Source organism: Talpa occidentalis, unplaced genomic scaffold (assembly GCF_014898055.3).
Source record: "Talpa occidentalis isolate TD23 unplaced genomic scaffold, MPIMG_talOcc4v2.1, whole genome shotgun sequence".
Taxonomy (NCBI): Eukaryota; Metazoa; Chordata; class Mammalia; order Eulipotyphla; family Talpidae; genus Talpa; species Talpa occidentalis.
Genome location: NW_026555331.1, coordinates 106713373 through 106732841, shown reverse-complemented (window position 1 = coordinate 106732841; position 19469 = coordinate 106713373). Strand labels below are relative to the sequence as shown.

Genomic DNA, 19469 nt, shown 5'->3' with positions numbered 1-19469 from the left:
AGCACTGGGTACAGTCAGAAGTGTGGGAGGGTGAGAGAATTCACCAGAGCCAAAGCGGGGAGCAGAACATGCAGACTGAGGTACACTGCTGAGGGGAGCAGTGGGGGGTTTGCGCGCCATGTGGGACCCTCCTCTGGTGGCCGGGGAGCAGCCGGGGATCGAACTGGCACTGCAGAGGCTGAGGGCAGCTTCGCAACCCAGCGCTCAACTGCTGCGCCACTGGGGAGGCCCAGACAAAGCATTTAATAAGACTCAACAACAATTTATAATAAAAATTCTCAAAAAACTATGGACAGAGATAGCATACATAAACAAAATAAAAGACAGAAATGACAAACCCACCGCTAACATCATACTTAATGATGAGAAACTGAAAAGTGTTTCTTCTAAGGTCAGGTACAAAACAAGGCTGTCCACTTTGACCAAAACTTTTCAACAGAGCATTGAGAAGTCTAGCTAGAGCAATTAGACGAGAGAGATATATGAAAGGGATTAGACAAGAGAAAGAAAACTATTACTATTTGCAAATGACATAATACGCATTGAAAATTCTAAGGACTCCACTAAAAATCTACTAAAAGCAATCGGTACAGTAAAGTAGCAGGCTGCAGAATCGATATATAAAAATCAGTTGGTTTCCTACATGCAAATAATGAAGCAGAAAAAGAAATCAAACAATTCCATTTACTATTCCATCAAAAAGAACTATATACACAGGAATAAATTTAACAAAGGAGGTGAAGGGCATGTACAATGAAAAGTATTACCAGTGTTAAAGGAAAGAAAAGGCACAATGAAATGGACAGATACTCCCTGTTCATGAACTGGAAGACTTAACATTGCTAAAATGGCCATATTACCAAAAACAAAATACAGATTCAGTGGAATCTGCACCCAACTTTCAATGGCACTCTTCAAATAAATAGGAAAAAAATCAGTAAAATATTTATGGAAGCACAAAAGAACCAAAAAGTCTGACGGAAAATAAGAGCTATCACTCTCCCAGACTACAATAGATGGACTAATAGAACTAAGAGCATAGTAATAAATATACATTTACACAGTTAATCTATATGATAAAAGAGCAAAGAGAAAACTATACAAAAAGTAAATCTGTTCAACAAATGGTGTTGAGAAAACTGGCCAGTCATACATGCAAAAGAATGAAACTAGACCACTACCTCACACCATACACAAAAATTAACTAGATTTAAGACTTGGAGCTAAGAACTAAAACCATAAAATACATAGAAGAAAACATAGGCAAAACATTCCATGACACTGGTTCCAGTGATGTTTCTGGGACTTGACACACAAAAGAAACACAATCAAAAACAAACTGGTATATCTGAGAAGGTATAAACCTAGTCCCCTAAATCATACAGTCCACTAAACAAATACTACCTCAATAAAGAAAAAAAGAATGTCTATGGCTAAGGAAATTTAAAAAATAATAATAAACTGGGACATCAAACTAAAAAACTACACAGAGAAAGAAATTAACACCAAAACAAAGATACCCTAACAAATGGAAAAAAAAAAATATTTGTACATCATACATCCAACTGGGGGGTAATATCCAAGATCTACAAAGAACTTATACAACTCAACAAAAAGAAAATAATGCAGTTAAAACCTGTACAAAAGAGTTAAATAGTACTTCTTCAAAGACATACAAGTGGCCAGTAAGCACATGAAGCAAAAATCAACACTTATCAGCAGGGATATGCAAATCAAAACCACAATGGGATACCACCTCACATCTGTGAGAATGGCCCATGTTAAAAAAAACCACCAGAAATAAGGAACTAGTTCCTACATGGCTGATGGGAATGCAAACTGGTCCAACCACTATGGAGAGCTGTGTGGAGGCTCCTCAAACTACATATGGAGCTACCACATGTCCAGCAATTCCACTCCTAGGGATCTACCCAAAGGACAGGAAAACAATTCAAAAGGATACCTGCACCCCATGTTTACTGCAGCACTATTTATAATAGGCAAGACTTGGAAACCACCCAAGTGCCCAAAAATAGATGAGTGGATCAAGAAGATGTGGTACATATACACAATGGTATATTCAGCAATCAAAAAAGATAAGCTAATGCCATTCACAGCAATGTGGATGGAGCTAGAAGGGATTATGCTCAATGCTCAATGAAATAAGTCAGAAGGAAAAAGAAAAATATCAGATGGTTTCACTTACAGGAGGAATATAGGGGAACCAAATAAGGGATTGGGGGAAAAAAACAATGAAAAAACCTAACACAACAAAACAAAAATAAACACAATGAGAGATGTTCTGCAGGGGGCGGGGAGGGAGAGGGATCAAAAGGAGGGTGGGATGAGCAAAACAGGACTATGGTGATGGAGCACGGTGAATTGGTGGTAGAAATTCTATGGGGACTATACCTGAGAAAAGAAAGCAAACATTGTAAATAAATGAACAATGACGTAAAATATATATAACTAAAGTATTAAAACAACAACAGAAGTAACAAGTGTTGAAGATGTGGGGAAAAAAAAAGAAACCCTCATACACTGGACCTGTGCAGCCACTATGGAAATAGTATGGAGGTTTCTCAAAACTTTTAAAGAAGTGCCATATGACCCAGTAATTACAGTCCTAGGTATCTACTCAAAGAATGCAAAAACACTTAATTCAAAGAGATATACATACTCCTATGTTCACTGCATCACTATTTACTATAGCCAAGCTATGCAAACAGCCTAAGTGAAGATGTGGTGTATACATATATATACACAATGGAATACTACTCAGCTATTAAAAAAGATGAAATCTTGCCATTTTCAACATGGAGAGGATAATGCTAAGCAAAATAAGTCAGAAGAAGAAAAACAACAGTTTCACTCTATGTAGAATACAGAGAAAGAAAACAATGAAGCAGGGCAAAAGAAAACCCTAGAAATCTGGCTGAAGATATGAGGCTAACAGAAGGGAAGGATGGTATTGGGGAGCAAAGTATGGAGGGCACCGAAAGGACTATGGATGCTTTGGCAGTGAGAATGGGGTTATACATATGAAGTGTGAACCTACACCTCTGAATCATATACAGTGTTGTATACAAATGTTACCTCAATAAAAAATGCATACCATTAACTCCAGCAAACTATTCAAGTCCTTTGAAAATAAAAATAAAAAATATTTAAGAATCTAATAAAAAATACAAAAATGGCACAAAGTGAGGTATTTACATGGAAAATCCTCATTTCACTAGCAATGAGGTAATGCAAACCAAAATTTTCATGAAATAAAGTAGAAAAGAATAACATCCATTACCATCAAAGTTATGAAAAACTAAGTATTTTATAATGTAATATTTCAGGAGAATAAATATGTAATGTCTTTGGAGGGAAATTTCAATACCTAAATTAAAGTGGGGATACCATTCAGCCAGAAAATTCTACTTGTAGGAATTTGTTGTTTAATAAAGAAGTTGTCTGGCCTGTGGGACCAGGTCCCTGGCACAGAGCTTCTGAAATCTTTGGAATTTCTAGAGTGAAAGGAGTGTCTTCATTATTCATGAACCCCTTGGATCAAGTCTGGATGTTTTGGTAAGGAGATTATGAGGGAGGAGGTCAAGAGACATAATCACCATAAAGGCCAACCATGTCAATAGAGGGTTGGGGGACTTGTGAGCCAGGTCAACTTGAGCAAGAGAGGGAGAGTTGGATGCTGAGTTTATCACATAACCAAATTTCAATCAACCATCTTTATATAGTAAAACTCAAATTAAAGTACACTGGAGAATAAGAAAAACCCAAATTAGAAATCTGGACACGTAGGCTCTAAGGAGTTTCCTAGCTCGTGAACAGATTGTTGTGTCAAAAGGTGATGCAGTCTGATTCCACAAGGAGGAGGCAGGGAAACGCCTGTTCAGGATCCTCTCAGACCAAACACTCACTGTGTCTCATTTAACTGGTCCTAATTTATACCTTTTATAACAGAACTGCAAGCCTATGTATAGCATTTTTCTGTTTTCTGTGAACTGCTCCAATATTATCAAATCTGCTGAGGGATCATGAGACCTGTTCCGTCCTCCCGGCCCCCCCCCACCCCCAGTTTGTAGTCAGTAGACCTTCAAAGTGTGACTGACATCTTAAGTGAGGGCAGGCTTTGCTGGAACCTGTGGAGTCTGACACTAATTCCAGGTGGTTAGTGTCAGAAATGAATTGTAGTAGGTGTCAGAATAGTATCCATCCTAAAAAATTCTGTGTATATATATGCAAAGATTATACATAAAGTTACTTTCTACCACATTAGAAAAATGGAAACATTCTAAATGCTTGCCCATTAGATGGGTAAATAAATTATGGTACAAACACATTAAGAAACAGTACAGACATCTGTCAAAAAAGGAGAGAATTAATTTACAAGTCCTCCTATGGAAAAAAAAAATCTCCTAAACACACATTAAAGAGAAATGAGTAAGTTTCTGAAGACTATAGCATGCATGACATCATTCTTCACAACAACCTCCAATGCAAAGTCATATAAAATGAAGCTACTTTTTTCTATGTATTTGTATGTAAATTATTTTATTAAAAAGTTGGGAGGTATACATACAAAGCACAATTACAGTAATATCTGGAGAGAGAGAGATGGGAATTGAGATCACCAGAAGAGGACTAAAATAACTTTCATTCTATTTTTATCTCAATTACCAAAATTTCGTAGAAATGGATTTGTATTCTTTCTATTAAAAAAAGAGATTTCCAGTTAAAGACAAATTCCTGAACAATTTATCAGCCCAGATCTGCTCTGCACACACATCCTACTAAAATCAGAAAAATGTATTTTTAAAAGTAATAAGCCTACAAAAAGAGAGAGAAAAATGGGAGGAGAGGAGTAATATCAAACTGGAAGAAAATGAGAGGTAACTTTCACTGTAGAACTAGAAAAGTAGAAAACCTGATTTACATCAAAGACAAAAATTGGCAAGCACTAGACTAAAAAAGAGAAAGATTCATTGCAAGTCTGTGTAAGATGCAGTTAGAACTCATTTGTCCTCCTCAACTTCAAGAGAGAAGGCAACTGTTTTCCCCAATCTGGAATGGATTAAAGGTCTGTTAGATTAAAGGGTAAAGTTTCTGGATTTGGGGGCAATAGGAATAGCTGAAGGCAGAGAAACCTATTGATACTGAATATGAAGAGAAAATGAAAAGTATCAAAATGTGTGTTAAGACTCCTAACTTTCTTCTCATTCTGCTGGTATCAACAAATATGTCCTGCAGAGAAGAAAGAGAAGAGCCATTCTGGAAATCATGACCAGCCCAAGAGAAAAGACAGTAATCTCATATTTCTATGGAAAGAGCCCTGCAGATCACCCTACTTGCAGAGAGAACTTCATATCAGTCTTTTAGTGCCTCATTTAAAAGTGTGAGTAATCAGGCAACGATCACCAGCCATTTGAGAAATCACCTAAGAAAAGAGTGAAAGCAAAGAAAGAAAAAAAGCAACTGGGAAGAAATTAAGTAATCAGAAACACAAATAAATACATATCACTAAAATATTCTTAGAAAAAGATACCATACCCACAAGTAGGGAATGTATGGATCACTCTAAGTGATCCTTCTAATTGTCCAATATCTAAGGAGTAAAGAAAATTGGACAGGAAATAACCACAGAAATACTGCAAAAGCTACCCAAAATGAGAGAGTAGTGTAAAAGGGTCTACCAAATATGCAGTGCAGTGGATAAAAACAGACCCGTCCCAAGGCATATAAAGAAACCCAAGGGTGAAAAAGATCCTAAAAGGATGAAAAATTATAGTATCATTGTGCTAGACAGCAATACCAGAAGCCAGAAAACAACAGAGCAATATATTTAAAACTCTCAGGGAAAACAATTTCCAATCAAGAATTCTGAATCAAGCTAAACTATCAATAAAGGGGGAGGGCAGAAATATTTTCCTTCAGACACTGAAGTCCGAAAGCGAATTTCTTTTTACTTCACACACATTCCTTCTAATTACCACAAGGAGATTGTGTTCCACCAAAAACAATGGTGTGCCTCAAGAAGGACAATACAAGCAACCAAAGAACTGGGAGATTACCCCTTAAAAAGCAAGTATTTTTATCCTGATTTAGAGATGAGAAAACTAAAGTACAGAGGGGTTAAGTAGCTTGCTTAATAAGGTCACATGGAATGGTTGGACTCAAACCTGACACCCACCCTAACTAGACAACCAAGCTCTTACCAGTAGTTAACAGAACAGCCTGCACATTCACAGAATCTTATCTCCTTCCCTTCAGTGACTGACAGTTTTCTGCTTGACAGAAAACTCCCTTCAGACCTCTCAGATCACAAGTGGGTGAAAGTACCGTGGCTTACAAGCCATCAGCTTAAATAAGGTCTATTTTCAGAAGACAATAGGGTGCAGTAGATGTGTGTGAAATTCACAGAATGGCTGAATTTCAGCCAGAGACCCAAGTTTCTAGCCCTTGTTCCTTCAAGTCAGTGAGCTACCCTAGGATCCTTTCTAGTGATTAGAGAGAATATACTGTTTTTCCAGTTAGTGCTTTATTATGCTGTGTTTCTATACTTTGCAATTCAAAGAATCTTAGCATTCTCTGACCAGAACACAATACTTCTGGTTAACACATATAACAAAAGGGTAGTCCTTTTGCTAGTGAAGTAAATTTACTACCCTACAATGTTAAAGCCATACTTTGAAAGCCATACTTTAATTTAAAGATTCTTTTTTTTTTTTTTTTTTAAAATCAAAATTCTCTCCCCCAAGGAGCATGTAGAACCCATGCTAGGTGTCTCTTTTCTTCATTTCTGAATTCTTTGAACAATGTATGGCAAGGCTGGTGCTCCAATAATTATTAGCTGAATCCTGAAATACTGGGTAGCAAATAAAATCATGTTACACAAAAATGTGAAGGAAGAAACTGATGAAGTGGAAAGAGAATTATCAAAGAATATATAACCAATGGATCAAAGAAGAAATCACAAGGAAAATCAGAAGTTATTTTCAACCGAATATTAACAAAACATTCCAACATGTGTGGGATTCAGGTAAGGCAATTCTTGAGGAAAATTTGTAATTTTTAATATTAGAACATCAAAACGTTTTAAAAATTGAAAGAATATACAGACTGTTTCAGATTTTATGTCAAAAAATATGTAAGTGCATGTATGTGAAGAAACGGACATCAATAATTTATTCTGCTATTTCTTATAACATTAGAAATGAAATACAATTATGTCCTTGTATTTTCATTTTCTCTGACGAACATGTATTAAAATTTTAAATAAAAGGGTATTTTAAACAACTGATTTTCCTTATGATTCAATTCTAATCACTGGCCTCCTATGTTGTCTGCCTCTTAAAATTCTTGCTCCTCAGAATTCCAGGCTCGCTCCTCAATCTATATTCATCCTTCAGTAGTCTTACCTACTTTTTGGCTTCACTTATCTGCAAACTGATGATTTCTCAATTTTTTGTAATGTCTTAAATTACTAGAGACTGTTAATTTCCCAAATTTCTAATGCTTAAAGGATGCTTCTAAATGGAAATCCTACAGTTACTCAAAACTTAACAGGTCTAGAGAACACATTTTCATTTCCTAAGTACTTTCTCTTTCCCTCTTTATTTTTAATATTGGTTAATGACATGAGAACGTATGCAGGTTCTCAATCCTATCAGTTATACCTTAGAAAGCTCAATCAAGTCTAACTTTTCCTCTCCCTCACCAATGCTATGATTTCACTTCAGTCATCTTTTACCAACTATATATTCTAAGAGTCCTAGCTTATCTTCCTATTACTATTTTCCTTTCCTAACAAGTAATTTTATTATGAATGGAGGTTTGTGTATACATTCTTCTTTAGTCTGAGGTGCTTCCCTGCATAAAATTTTTAAATTCTTCAAAAAACAGTTCAAATGTTTCCTTCATTTGTAAAGAATTCTCTGGCTGCCCTAGATAGTAATATCTCACAAAGCATTTTGCTAATACTATTATAGCACTTGGTACAGTGTATCATAATCACATCTGTCCATCTTTCAAATTCAACTGAGAGTTGAGCAAAACCAGGAAGAAGTCCCATGCTTATACCCAGCAAGGACCATGCTCAGACCCAATCAAGGCTCAATTCAAGTTTATTAAAGCAACATATACCATAAGCAATATTACAACTTTATCCAAAGTGAGTAAAAAGCGAGTTTAAAAACAAGTTATAATAGTCACGGATTTAGCAAGCCAACCAGTCTGTAATCAATGTGGCAGACAGATTTTAGGCTGGCCACAAATGACCCTTGCCCCTGCTTCCTATATTTATTCCTTTGTATCAACCCACACCCACCCCACTCTACTGTGAGCAGGACCTATGACTTTCATTCTCACCCGTGGAATGCAGCAAAGGCAAGTGATGAACTGTATATGAGTACATGTACGTAATTACTAACAGTGTAGCACCAGCCCTTCTTGTTAAGAGTCTCTTCTTTGTTGGTTTTGAAGAAGCAGACTGCCTGGAGCTGAACCACCATGAAATTCGGCCACCCACCTTAGGAAGCCTAGAAGCAGATCCTTGTCCAGTTGATTCTAGATAAAGAACCCGGTCTTGGTCAATACTTTGACTGCAGGATTGCAGAGACCCCAGCTAACTTAAGCTCAGTCTCCTGATCCATAGAAACTAAGATTATGGACTCCTCTGGGTAGCTAAACTTGTAATAATTCTTTTCATAAATGGCAAAGAAAATGAATACATTCAGAATTTAAGGTATTTCCAAACTCTTTGTTGATACAAAGGGCATATGTCCCCCAATTTCTAATCACTAGGTGTGAAACAAACAACTCATTAGTCAATGCCAGTCAAGTATACACGAAATTAAAACATTTATAAGGAGCTGTGCTACATAAAGTAGTTTGTATACTTCTTTCTTCTAATTCATTTATTAATATACCCACTGTATATGTACCAAATAAGTACAATACAAGATAGGTAACAAATATGGGGAAAGCTGGTATCTAATTAATGATATAAGTAACCCCGAAACAAGTAAAAATCTATGTACTAGTTACTCAGTAGAGAAATGAAATTGGAGGGGGTAGGAGGACTTGGAGACATTACCAGTTAGTAAAAGAACAAACTTGCTATTGACTTTGCAAAGTATCTAAAGTATCTTGGTCAGGTATTTAGAACAAGCAGCTCTCAGATCAGATGCTACCCAGTACAACATAAAACACTGCTCACTTCCCCCAGCCCGCCTTCCACCCTGAAGTCAAGAAAACTTTCAAAATATTCCCGAGGCAGAAATTTCCATGACTGGGGCCACATGTAGACATAACACAAGCATGCCATCAAGGTATCTCATATGGTGAGATTACAAACATTAACTACCAGAATTCTTTTTTTTTTCCCCAGACGGCTGGGAGGAGAGACTAGTAGGGGTGTGGTTAAAAAATGTCATACTGGGCCTCCCCGGTGGCGCAGCGGTTGAGCGCTGGGTTGCGAAGCTGCCCGCAGCCTTTGCGGCGCCGGTTCGATCCCCGGCTGCTCCCCGGCCACCAGAGGAGGGTCCCGCATGGCGCGCAGACCTCTCCTGCCGCCCGCTGCTCCCCTCAGCAGTGTCCTTCGGTCCTTCTGCCTGCTCTGCTCCCCCCTCTGGCTCTGGTGAATTCTCTCACCCTCCCACGCTTCTGACTGTACACCCAGTGCTTGTATCAATCAATCAATAAATAAATCTTTAAAAAAAAAAAAAAATGTCATACTTAGGCAGCAGACAGTTCTCTTTTGCCATGCCCCATAAAGATCTTCAATTGAATTAAAAAACATAAACAGGATGTAGATTAACCACAACAGCTCAATTCAAACATGTAGGCACTAGAAACTTAAAAAGTAATGAATGAGAACATTTCAACAGTGGTTAATTAATGAAAATAAACTAACACTTTAAAAACACACATCTGTTTTGAAGATTAAGAGAAATCTGCCTAGAAATACAATTTCACTTCACATACTCAGTTTTAGTAGATAACCCACACACCTGCAATATAAGCAGGAATGTTTCCTTAAAAAACAGGAGGCACCTGAATTACAATCACACTACTGAAATACTCCTGGGTACACCACACCCAAATAAACTCAAGCCAATTAGCAGGAGGCTAAAAGCAATCCAGTACCACCAGTTACCTGTCTAGATCAATTCATTTTACATTTTCACTTCCGGATTTATGGATATCCGAGAATTCCTTATGATTTCTTCAGAAATAGTCTCCACCCATTGGTGTATTTTTATAGTTCAATTCATCTCCCCCATCCTTGCTGGACCATTAAAGATAATTTTATCCATAATTGTTTCCATGAGCATTAGCAACCTGGTATTAGAAAATTACAGATATAAAGTCAAGATTCCCAATATTTTTAAAATTTTATACTATATCCTTCAAGACCAGTTTTCAACAAAGGTGATAGACAAAAAAAGGCTTCTGTTCACTTAAATAGTACTAAATTAGTAGTCTGAAAAGAATAAAAAAACCAAGAAAGACCTACTTCACCTAAAAACTCCTGTATGGATTAAATCATATTCTGATACTCAACAACTCAATTCCAGGATATTTCTGTAAAGTGAAATATCTAGATTAGGCACCTCTCTGGTTCTCTTCTGTCTCTAGACATCAGAATGCATATTTCCAGAATATATATTCCCAAAAGAGTAAACCACAAAGCCAACACAAAACTCATTCAATGTGATAATTATGATGGCATGAATAACAATTAGACTTGGGAGACATCTAATTTTTTTTACTGGGTAGGTTTTTCTTTTCTACAAAATTACAAAAGCCCACATGAGAATCATTTTGTATCTTATTAGTGTCATTTTTTTAATTAGAAGAGGTTAACATATAAACAACAATTAAAGTCTGTTTCACAAAATTAGTTACAACTTTCCATTGAAAATTGAAAAACAGTCCCTTTCTCAATTTTCAGATAGTTACTTTGTATCTGCCCAAACATTTGTAGAATTTGCAACTGAATAAATGCATTAATACTGTAAGTACTAAAAAAGTTGATGTGCAATATCAAGTGTAATTGTTAAATAATTATATTCACCATCTAGCTCCCTAAATTTCAGGATGGTGAGAAACAGATTTCTCTAATTAAGTTTCTTTCCCCATCTACTGAAATGTAGGTTAATATCTTATTAAAGCAAATGCCACTAAAAAGTGCACTCTGCTTTAAGGTACCCCGCACTTTGATCTAATCCCAACATAGAACAGAAAAAGGTAATTTCTCTGATCCCCTCTCAATTTTTCTGAACTGGGTTTTCTCATCTGTACCACCAAACACAGAAGACAACCAGGGTGACTATTTCTCAAATTTTCTAAGATCCACAACTAAAACCATTGTAAATGCATAGAAGAAAAACGTTCATTTTTGCATACAATAGATGCCCTCTTGCATACAATAGGGTCCAATTCTCTCCAGAGATCAGGTAAAGGAAGACTGCCACAAGTTGGTGTCATCGTGCTAGACTTGCCAGACCTCTAATTTTGGTGTCATCATGCTGCTACTGGCCCAATCATCCTAACTCCCCAAAGTACTAAAAAGATAAATTAAGTACAAAAATCTAAGAAATATGGTGAGAAAAAAGATGCTTTTCCTTGCCAACTTTCAGTAATTAGTTGTCATTTGTTAATTTACTATGAATGAAGGCTCAACTAATTGCCCCCGTTAAATGGAACATATTTTAAGAAAATAAACCCACAAAGTACACAAATCTTTGTTAAAGGAAATTATCAGCACTTTAAGAAAATCAATGAAAACAGTCATCAGTGTATTAAAAAAAATAAGATTAATTTGACAAGTCCCTTCCTATCCCCATCATTAGTAAGCTTTTAAATATTTTTTGATGATCATACTGCTAAATGCAAGTTTTCATTTTAAAGATACTTTTAAAAACTAACTTATTCTTGCTCTCATTCCCCATTCCCAGAGAACTGTCTTGTTATTTCTTGATGTGGTGACTACAGCACCTTCATCTATGTTAGTTGTGATTAACCACAATAAGGACGGCTACTAGCTGTTTTTCTCGAAAACAAGATTCTTGAAAGAAAGCCCCATTTTATGAAACCTTACTATTTTTATTTACATAGCAAAATTACAGCAAGTAAGGTAATTAAATTGTTCTTTATTGAATGTGCAAAGAAGTACTGAGACGATGGAAAACACGAAACATTCCCATTTTGAATTTGCACGGTGACCGACAGTAGAGAACATCCCAACAGCTAAATGACATCACTAAATACTCCACTTTACCAACTCCCCACTCAAATTTCTCACATTTATAAACATGAGCAAAAGGAGCACAAAAACGGAGATGGTGTTCTCACTATGTGTACTCAACTACAAATTTATCTAGTATCAGCAGACATAATGCAATGATATGGAATATTTATCTTCTGCAGACAGAAGTTAAATCTCTGGCCAGATTTAACTTCTATTTCTTTGATTGAACTAGGAGAGCATGGGGGTGGAAGTGTCTCCATTCATTTACTATAAACCATTTTCAAGCAAAGTGGGTAGATCACCATAAAACTAAAGCGCTCAGATTACTTTTCCTCACATCAAGCGCACCCTTCCTCTTGTTTTTACATGAACACACAACATCTTGCTATTAAAATTTTCCACTTTGCACAAGCGACCTCAGAACTCCAGTAAACACTGATTTTCAAAAGCACCTAGGGCTCTTACTGCATCTTGCAGTCAGAGCTGTAATAAGTTTTACTTTCTCTCCTTACATTGTTTTCAATTTTCAAATGCTCTGTCCAAATTAAGCAGAAGTCACATTAACCACCATCTAAAGCAGCCCTTTACTTGGGTTAAAGACACACTTTCCATCAGCACATTCATCCAATTAAACTATACGAGGCAGGCAGGACTATTTACACAGCACTTCAGAATTGGCGTCTTATATTAAGTCGGTGCAAAAGAGACTAACTGCGCCCTCCTTTTTCAAGTGCTCGTGCTAATTTTAGACACACGGATCTGGCCCTTAAACACGGCTCACCCCTCGAGTCCCCAGATACAACTACATTTCAGCAACGGATCTTCTAGGCTTCCTGATAACAGCCGCAAGCACCGCGTCGCGCCGGTTTGTTTTAAAAACAGCATTTGCTCCCTTCGCCTCCTGCGGAAAGCGAGGACCTTCTCCGCTGGGGAGTCGCTAGGAGGTGAGCGAGCACGCGGCGTTCAAAAACCCAAACACAAGGGGCAGCGGCAGCGGCGCCGCGGGGCTGGGGAGGCGATTTTTCCTCCAGCCGGCGGCGCGGCAATCCCCCCGCGCCCAGGCTGAAGGAGAAAAGCAGCAGGGTCAGAAGCAGCGCGGCCCACGTGCCGCCCGCCGGGGGCCGGGGGCCGGGAGCCGGGGAGGGGGGGCGCCCGGGAGGGAGGGGGCCGTACCTCCAAACAAGTGCGGCGAGAGGTGAGCTGGTAAGGAGCCGATCACCAGGCGCGGCCCGCCCGGGCCCCCGCCCGCCGGCCGGTCCCTGCCGCCGCCGCCGTCCTCGGGGCTGCTGTGGACGGAGTCCTGCGAGCCGTACGGGCCGCTGCTGCTGTTGGGGATGTTGAAGGAGGACTGCGCCGCGCGGGCCCCCGACGCCACGGTCCCCACGGCCCCGCCGAGGGAGCGGCTGCGCGGGGCCGCCGAGGCCGCCGCGGCGCCGCCCGAGGCGCTGGGCTGGTGCGCGCCGGGCACCTGAGCCGGAAACCTCCCCGCGGCCGAGGCCCGCGCCCCGCCGCCGCCGCCGCCCCGCGGTCCCGTTGGCCCCTCCGCCGCTGCTGGAAGGTAAATCTGAGCCCGAGTACGCCCGGGTGCGGCCGTTAGCAGCGGCCGGACCGCTCTGCTTGGCGCCCATGGCCGCCCTGCCCGGGGCCCGGCCCGCGCGCAGCGCCCGGAGCGCCGGGTGGGTTGGAGCGAGCGCCGCAGCGAGAGGGCAGGGCCGAGGTGCCGCGGCCGGCCCAGAGGCGAGTCCGCACGTCCAGGGCCGCCGCCCGGTGCCCCGAGGGGCGTCCGGCGAGCTCTTTTCGGGGCGGGCGAGCCGGCGGGGGCGCGGGAACGGAGGAGACGCGCGGAGGAAGGGGGTCCCGGCCCCGGCGGGCGCCACTCGCGGGCTCCGGCGCGCGGAGCGGCTCAGGTGGCTGCGCGGCTGCCGCTGGTTTCGGTTCTAGTGCGCCGCGACGGGCCGCTGCCGCTCTGCGCCTCCACCGCTGCGCTCTGCGCCCCGGGCCTCGGCACCGCCTCCTCCCGGGCGGCCACTGCTACCGCCGCCATCCTGGTACTCCCGCGGCGGCTCGCGGGGGAGTGGGAGGCGCCCGCCCAGCCTCCGCCGGGGCCACCTTCCCCCCGCCCCCCGCCCCCCGGCTGTTATTAACGGAGAAAGGGGGAAAACGGGTGGCGCGTGAGAGGAGGAGGGGCTGGAGGGGCGGGAGGGGCGGCGCGCGCTTCCCGGCAACCGTCGCCGCGCTCCCTTCCTCCCTCCCCCCCCCCCGCGAAGGAGGGGCGCCGGCGGCGAGGGGGGCGTCTGAAGCTCTAGGTAGGGGTTCTAACTGGGGGGGAGGTTCCCCGGCCCTCGCACCGGAAGCCCACGGAGCCGCGCGGCTCCCGGGCGCGCCGAGGCCCCTGTGTTTGGGTCGCACCTCGTGACCCCGCCCTCGCCCCCTCGCACCGTCCGGCCGATTGGCTCCCCGGGGCTTTGCCCCGCCTCCCCGGGGCCTTGCCCCGCCTCCCCAGACTCGGCCTTCCCACCCCGGCTCCGCCCCGCTAAGGTACCGGGGTTGGGTAGGTGCTGCCACCCGCGTATTGGGTGATGGATAGGCCTGTGGCTCCGCCCCCCTCCCGGGCGCGCCCCCACCTCCACCGCAGGGGCCTACGCCGATTGGAAGGATCGAGTCCCTCTGGCGTCCAACCAGTGGCGGCCCCGCCTCCCGCACGTGGCCATCGGACGCTGGAGAAGACCGGGTGTGCCCTTCACCTTTTCCAGGCTGGGGCTGTGCCCCAAGCCATTCAGTTGAGTGTGGGTGTTACCCTCCTCGTTGGTGTTAGTCTGAGTGTTTTAAATGAAAAGATCAGGAGCTCAGCGGTGCTGATGGTAAAAGACTGACAACAGCGAAGACAAAAGAACCAAGCAGGCAGAAACCAACAGACACATATGCCTAGCCCATGAAACACCCCCGCCTGACCCTGAGTTGTAGGACAAAAACTATATATAATACAGAGAAAATTGCATTTGAAATTTGGACTGGGACCAAAACTGTCTTGTCTTTTTGGATTTAAGTTTCCTTACTTGAAATATTTGTATTAAATCCCTAGAGCATCTGCAGCTTATCCTTTAATTTGCCTAAATTGGAATTTAATATTCTCAATCCTTTCCTAACAGTGGTGTGTTATCTTGGTGACAGTGAGTCGTCTGGAAATGCAGTGAACAACAGCTTGGTCTGTCCATCCTAACTTGAAAATTAGCAGCTGAAGTGGCCTTTGTGTGGAAAGCAAATTTTTTTCAACTACAAATATGTATACCTGCTCTCATTTTTTCCTTATTTACTTTGAGTCATTTATGTCATGATTTTTTTCACTCATCCAAGAATGAGAATAAACTTTTTAAACAAAAGTGAAGAATATATGTATATTTATACACACAATTGCATAGCTATTTATCACTGGAAAAACAAAGCTACTCAATGCAAATCTAAAATTTTTTCATCCTTTATATGAGTTTACTAAACCCAGTCTTTGTTTGAAAGGTCAAAGGTAACCAGAATGACAAGTTCTAATTCAAGAAGGTGTTTAGTTACTTGATCTGACTTGACTTTTATTAAAGAAGGCTTTTGGTGTAAAACTCTGGTTCAGCAGGAATTTGTTACCATTGTGGAAGAGAGAAATACAGAAAAGTAAACACTATGATTTAAAAGGAGTAAAAGACTTCTACAAGTCTTTAAGAAGCTAACAATGGTTAAAGAGTTTCACACTCATACATGCATTTTAAAAGTTTAGATAACTGAATATGGAGTAAGTCCCCTTCAGTGGTTACAACTATTAAATGGAAAGGTTTTAACAATAAAATGCAATGACTCTTAGTCATATCTAGGTTTAGATTTTGCTTCATCACATTCAAACTTAGTTGCATGTTAAAATAATTTTTTACACAACTGGTTGTTGTGTAATGCACTCAACATTTTTCCTAACTAGGGAAAATCCCCTCATAACTATGTTTAAGGACTACTGATCTAGAAAACTCACTTTTTAGTTTCAAAATAGATTGCCATGTTAAGACGTGGTCATCATTTCTACTGAATGTTTTCTCCATATGGACAGCCCCTGTCACCCTATTCCCAACCCCGGCATCATAGACTGACTTAACTCTTTGTTAACACTTCCTTCACAACACTAATCATGCTAACATGTTATTACCATTTCTTCTATTATTGTTATTATAATTATTGATCTTGCATGTCACTGAACAAAGGGGTCCATTCTAGGCCTCACATCTGTACCCTCAGTGTCTAAGGGTGCCTGGCACCTGGGATGGTACAATCAATGATCTTTGAATGAATAGCCTACTTAAAATGATTGTTTCTCGAAGGTCAAACATGACCTTATCTTGTCCTTATCTTCCTTGACATCTTCCTTCTGGTTGACATCCCTCCTGTTTCCACTCTGGGTGGGCCTTTTTGTTTCTTTCTCCATAAGAATTCTGGAGTTAGAAAACTTTGACCTGCCATGTTCTTTTTTGGCCTTTTTTCCTCTCTCTTTAATCTCTGTCCAAACAGAAAGCCACATTAAGTTGTCTGTTTGTTTTATTGTCAACCGAGCAATTCTTACTTCATTTAAAATTTGTAGCTTCTTTATTATGCCCTACCAAGTTCTTCAAAAATTAAAAGTGCTGCTTCATCACCACATCAGCACACACGGGTGTAGACACACATATAGAGCTGAAGCAAGTCTAATGAGATCACATCCGTGCTACAGGATGCCCTCTATTTTCTGCTCTAGTTCACTTTTGTAAAATGCTGTCCACCGCCTACTGAATTGATTTTACACCACACTAATGGATTGTAATCTGCAGTTTGCTAATGATGGTCTAAATCCATGCTTTGCAAATTTTAGTATACAACAGAATCTTCTGGAGACCTTGTTAAAAACAGACTGCTGTACCCAGAATTAATAATTCTCATTCTCAGAACTTGAGAATGCCTTCTGAACAGCCCAATGATGCTGATGCCACCAGACCTCAGACCACACTTGGAGATAGCTTCCTGTACATAGTTAGAACTGTCGTTTGTTTGTTTTTCAAGAGTCTCAGTGACTCTTCAAGCCTCCACTCTTTTAAATTCCTAATATTTGAAGCTTTTTTATATGCTCTGTTTTATTTCTTCCTCCTCCCATTTTGACCAGTGATTTTGGGAGTTGGAAATTAGTTTCAAATTTCATATGTGCTTAAAGCAGTTCAATTTTGTTGGCCAGAAACCCACATTCAAACAGTAAACTAGCTGTGGGTTGATCTAAAAATACCTGACTGATAGGTTCGCTCTTAGCTAGTTTGAATTTCAGTTGGGGTGTGCCTCTTCCCTTTGACACTTACTCTTTTTTTGAGCTGCTCTCTTACCCTGCCCACTCCTTCAATGCTAAGTCAGTAGAAACCTTTGATGGGTGGGGTAGCAGATTTGCACAGGGCAGAAGACCTGCGCCTCCAGTCCTCTCAATGGTCCCACAACCTCCAAACAGGGCTTTCCTATACTTTTTGCTAAAGTCTCCTCCATCCTGCCTTTCCTCTCATTATAGCATTTATGTCCATGGTTTTGCCGTTTGCTTTTATTTGTTATTTTTTTTAGTAAGTGTTAAGCATTATACTACCTGGTCTCTTTACCAAATAGGACTATAGGTATAATTATCAATCCTTGAATAGACCTCTTTCCTGTTATTATATATTATATTTTATTATTTATTATATATTATATATTATATTTTTAAAGAAATAAATGGACCATCTAAATATTAAATTTTATCTTAATACATCCTACTGAAAACAGTTTGTGATTACAAAGTTTATCTTAAATTCTAAAACTAAAGTTAGTTTAGAGGACTATTCAGGAACCACATTGTTAGATAATTTTTCAGGGAACATCAGTTTATATAATATCTTTAATGAACTTTTATTTTTCCATCAAGAGGAAGATAAATTCTCCCTTACCTTTTGCTCTCATTGACTCTATCATCAGCCAGGCCTGACTCCAGAGAATGAAGACAATTACAGCAGGGTTACCAGCTCACACCACGAAGTGGTGAGCTCAGGCCAGGGTAGTGCCAACTGCAGGATTTGGGGTAAGCCACTTAACCTGGCTAAACTTGTTTCCTCTATAAAACACAAATGATCATAACACCTATCTCCCAGAGCAGTTTTTAAAAATACTTTGAAATTTCTTAATAGTTATATAAAATTTAAACTCAATATCATTAGCCCTAGCAACTTGTAATAATTTGCATATTATCTCTAGCAGACTATGATATTGCACATTTAATATGAACCCTGTCTCTGCTTTAAGACCCATGTACAGGAACTCTGTTTCTGCTCAACTCACTGGAATTGATTTTGCCACTTAGTGTAATTTTAATGCATTTTGGATACTTCAGCATTTATTTGGAATAGTTTACTAATAAATACATATATCACTACTCTAATCTTGATGACAATGTGACATAGCGCAATGAACCTACATCTTCCCACCACAGAATAGATGGATGAATAGACATAAATTGTCATGAAGAAGTTAGGTCCTAGCTATGTGAAATCTCTCATATTTAAAGGTTTTTTTTTAATTTCTCAATTCTCTCAGATAGTTAAATTATACTTTCTGCGAAGAGTCTTTGGGATATTGGACAGAAGTACGTGTATTACAGAAACATTTCATGTTAACCAATCAGTGACCAGATCCCTAAACTATGTTAAACTTTATTCTGCAGATACTTCCCTTTTTAAACAGTTTGAGACACTATGTCAGCACCTGCTAACCAAAAATAGCCCAGTTCTTGCTTCTCCAAATGGAATGGGGTATTAATAAGAGCTTAAATATTTATATTGTGCTTTATTCTTAAGTAATCCTCTTTGGCTTGTGAATAATTTTCTTTTTAAATCTTAAAAGCCCGTATTTTAAAACCCTAATACAAAACAACCACAACCCATGATGCTTTTCTTGCATGATGAAAAGATCTCCCAGATTCTATACATATTGTTTTGAAAGGAGTCCCAGATCTTTCTCTGGGGCGTGCTATGAAGAAGACATAAAATTTAGTGAAAAGGTATGTCATTGGGGTCTGTAGCAAGGGGATTTTCCAAACTATAGACATGAAGAATAGATGGCAGAAAAACTAACTTTCTGCGACGTAATACATGTGAGCCCCCCTCCAGTGAATGTCACTCTGCTCCCTGCTGCCTGTCACTTG

General features: G+C 40.4%; 1 protein-coding gene across 1 annotated transcript in view; it reads right to left on the bottom strand.

Annotated features, from left to right (window-relative positions):
- Positions 1-13887, bottom strand: part of ZNRF2 (zinc and ring finger 2) — an 81735-nt gene extending 67848 nt beyond the window's left edge. Inside the window, 2 exon segments of the mRNA XM_037509803.2 lie at positions 13433-13781; positions 13783-13887. Coding sequence (XP_037365700.1) covers positions 13433-13781; positions 13783-13887 — 454 coding nt within the window.
- Between the last annotated feature and the right edge of the window lie 5582 nt (positions 13888-19469).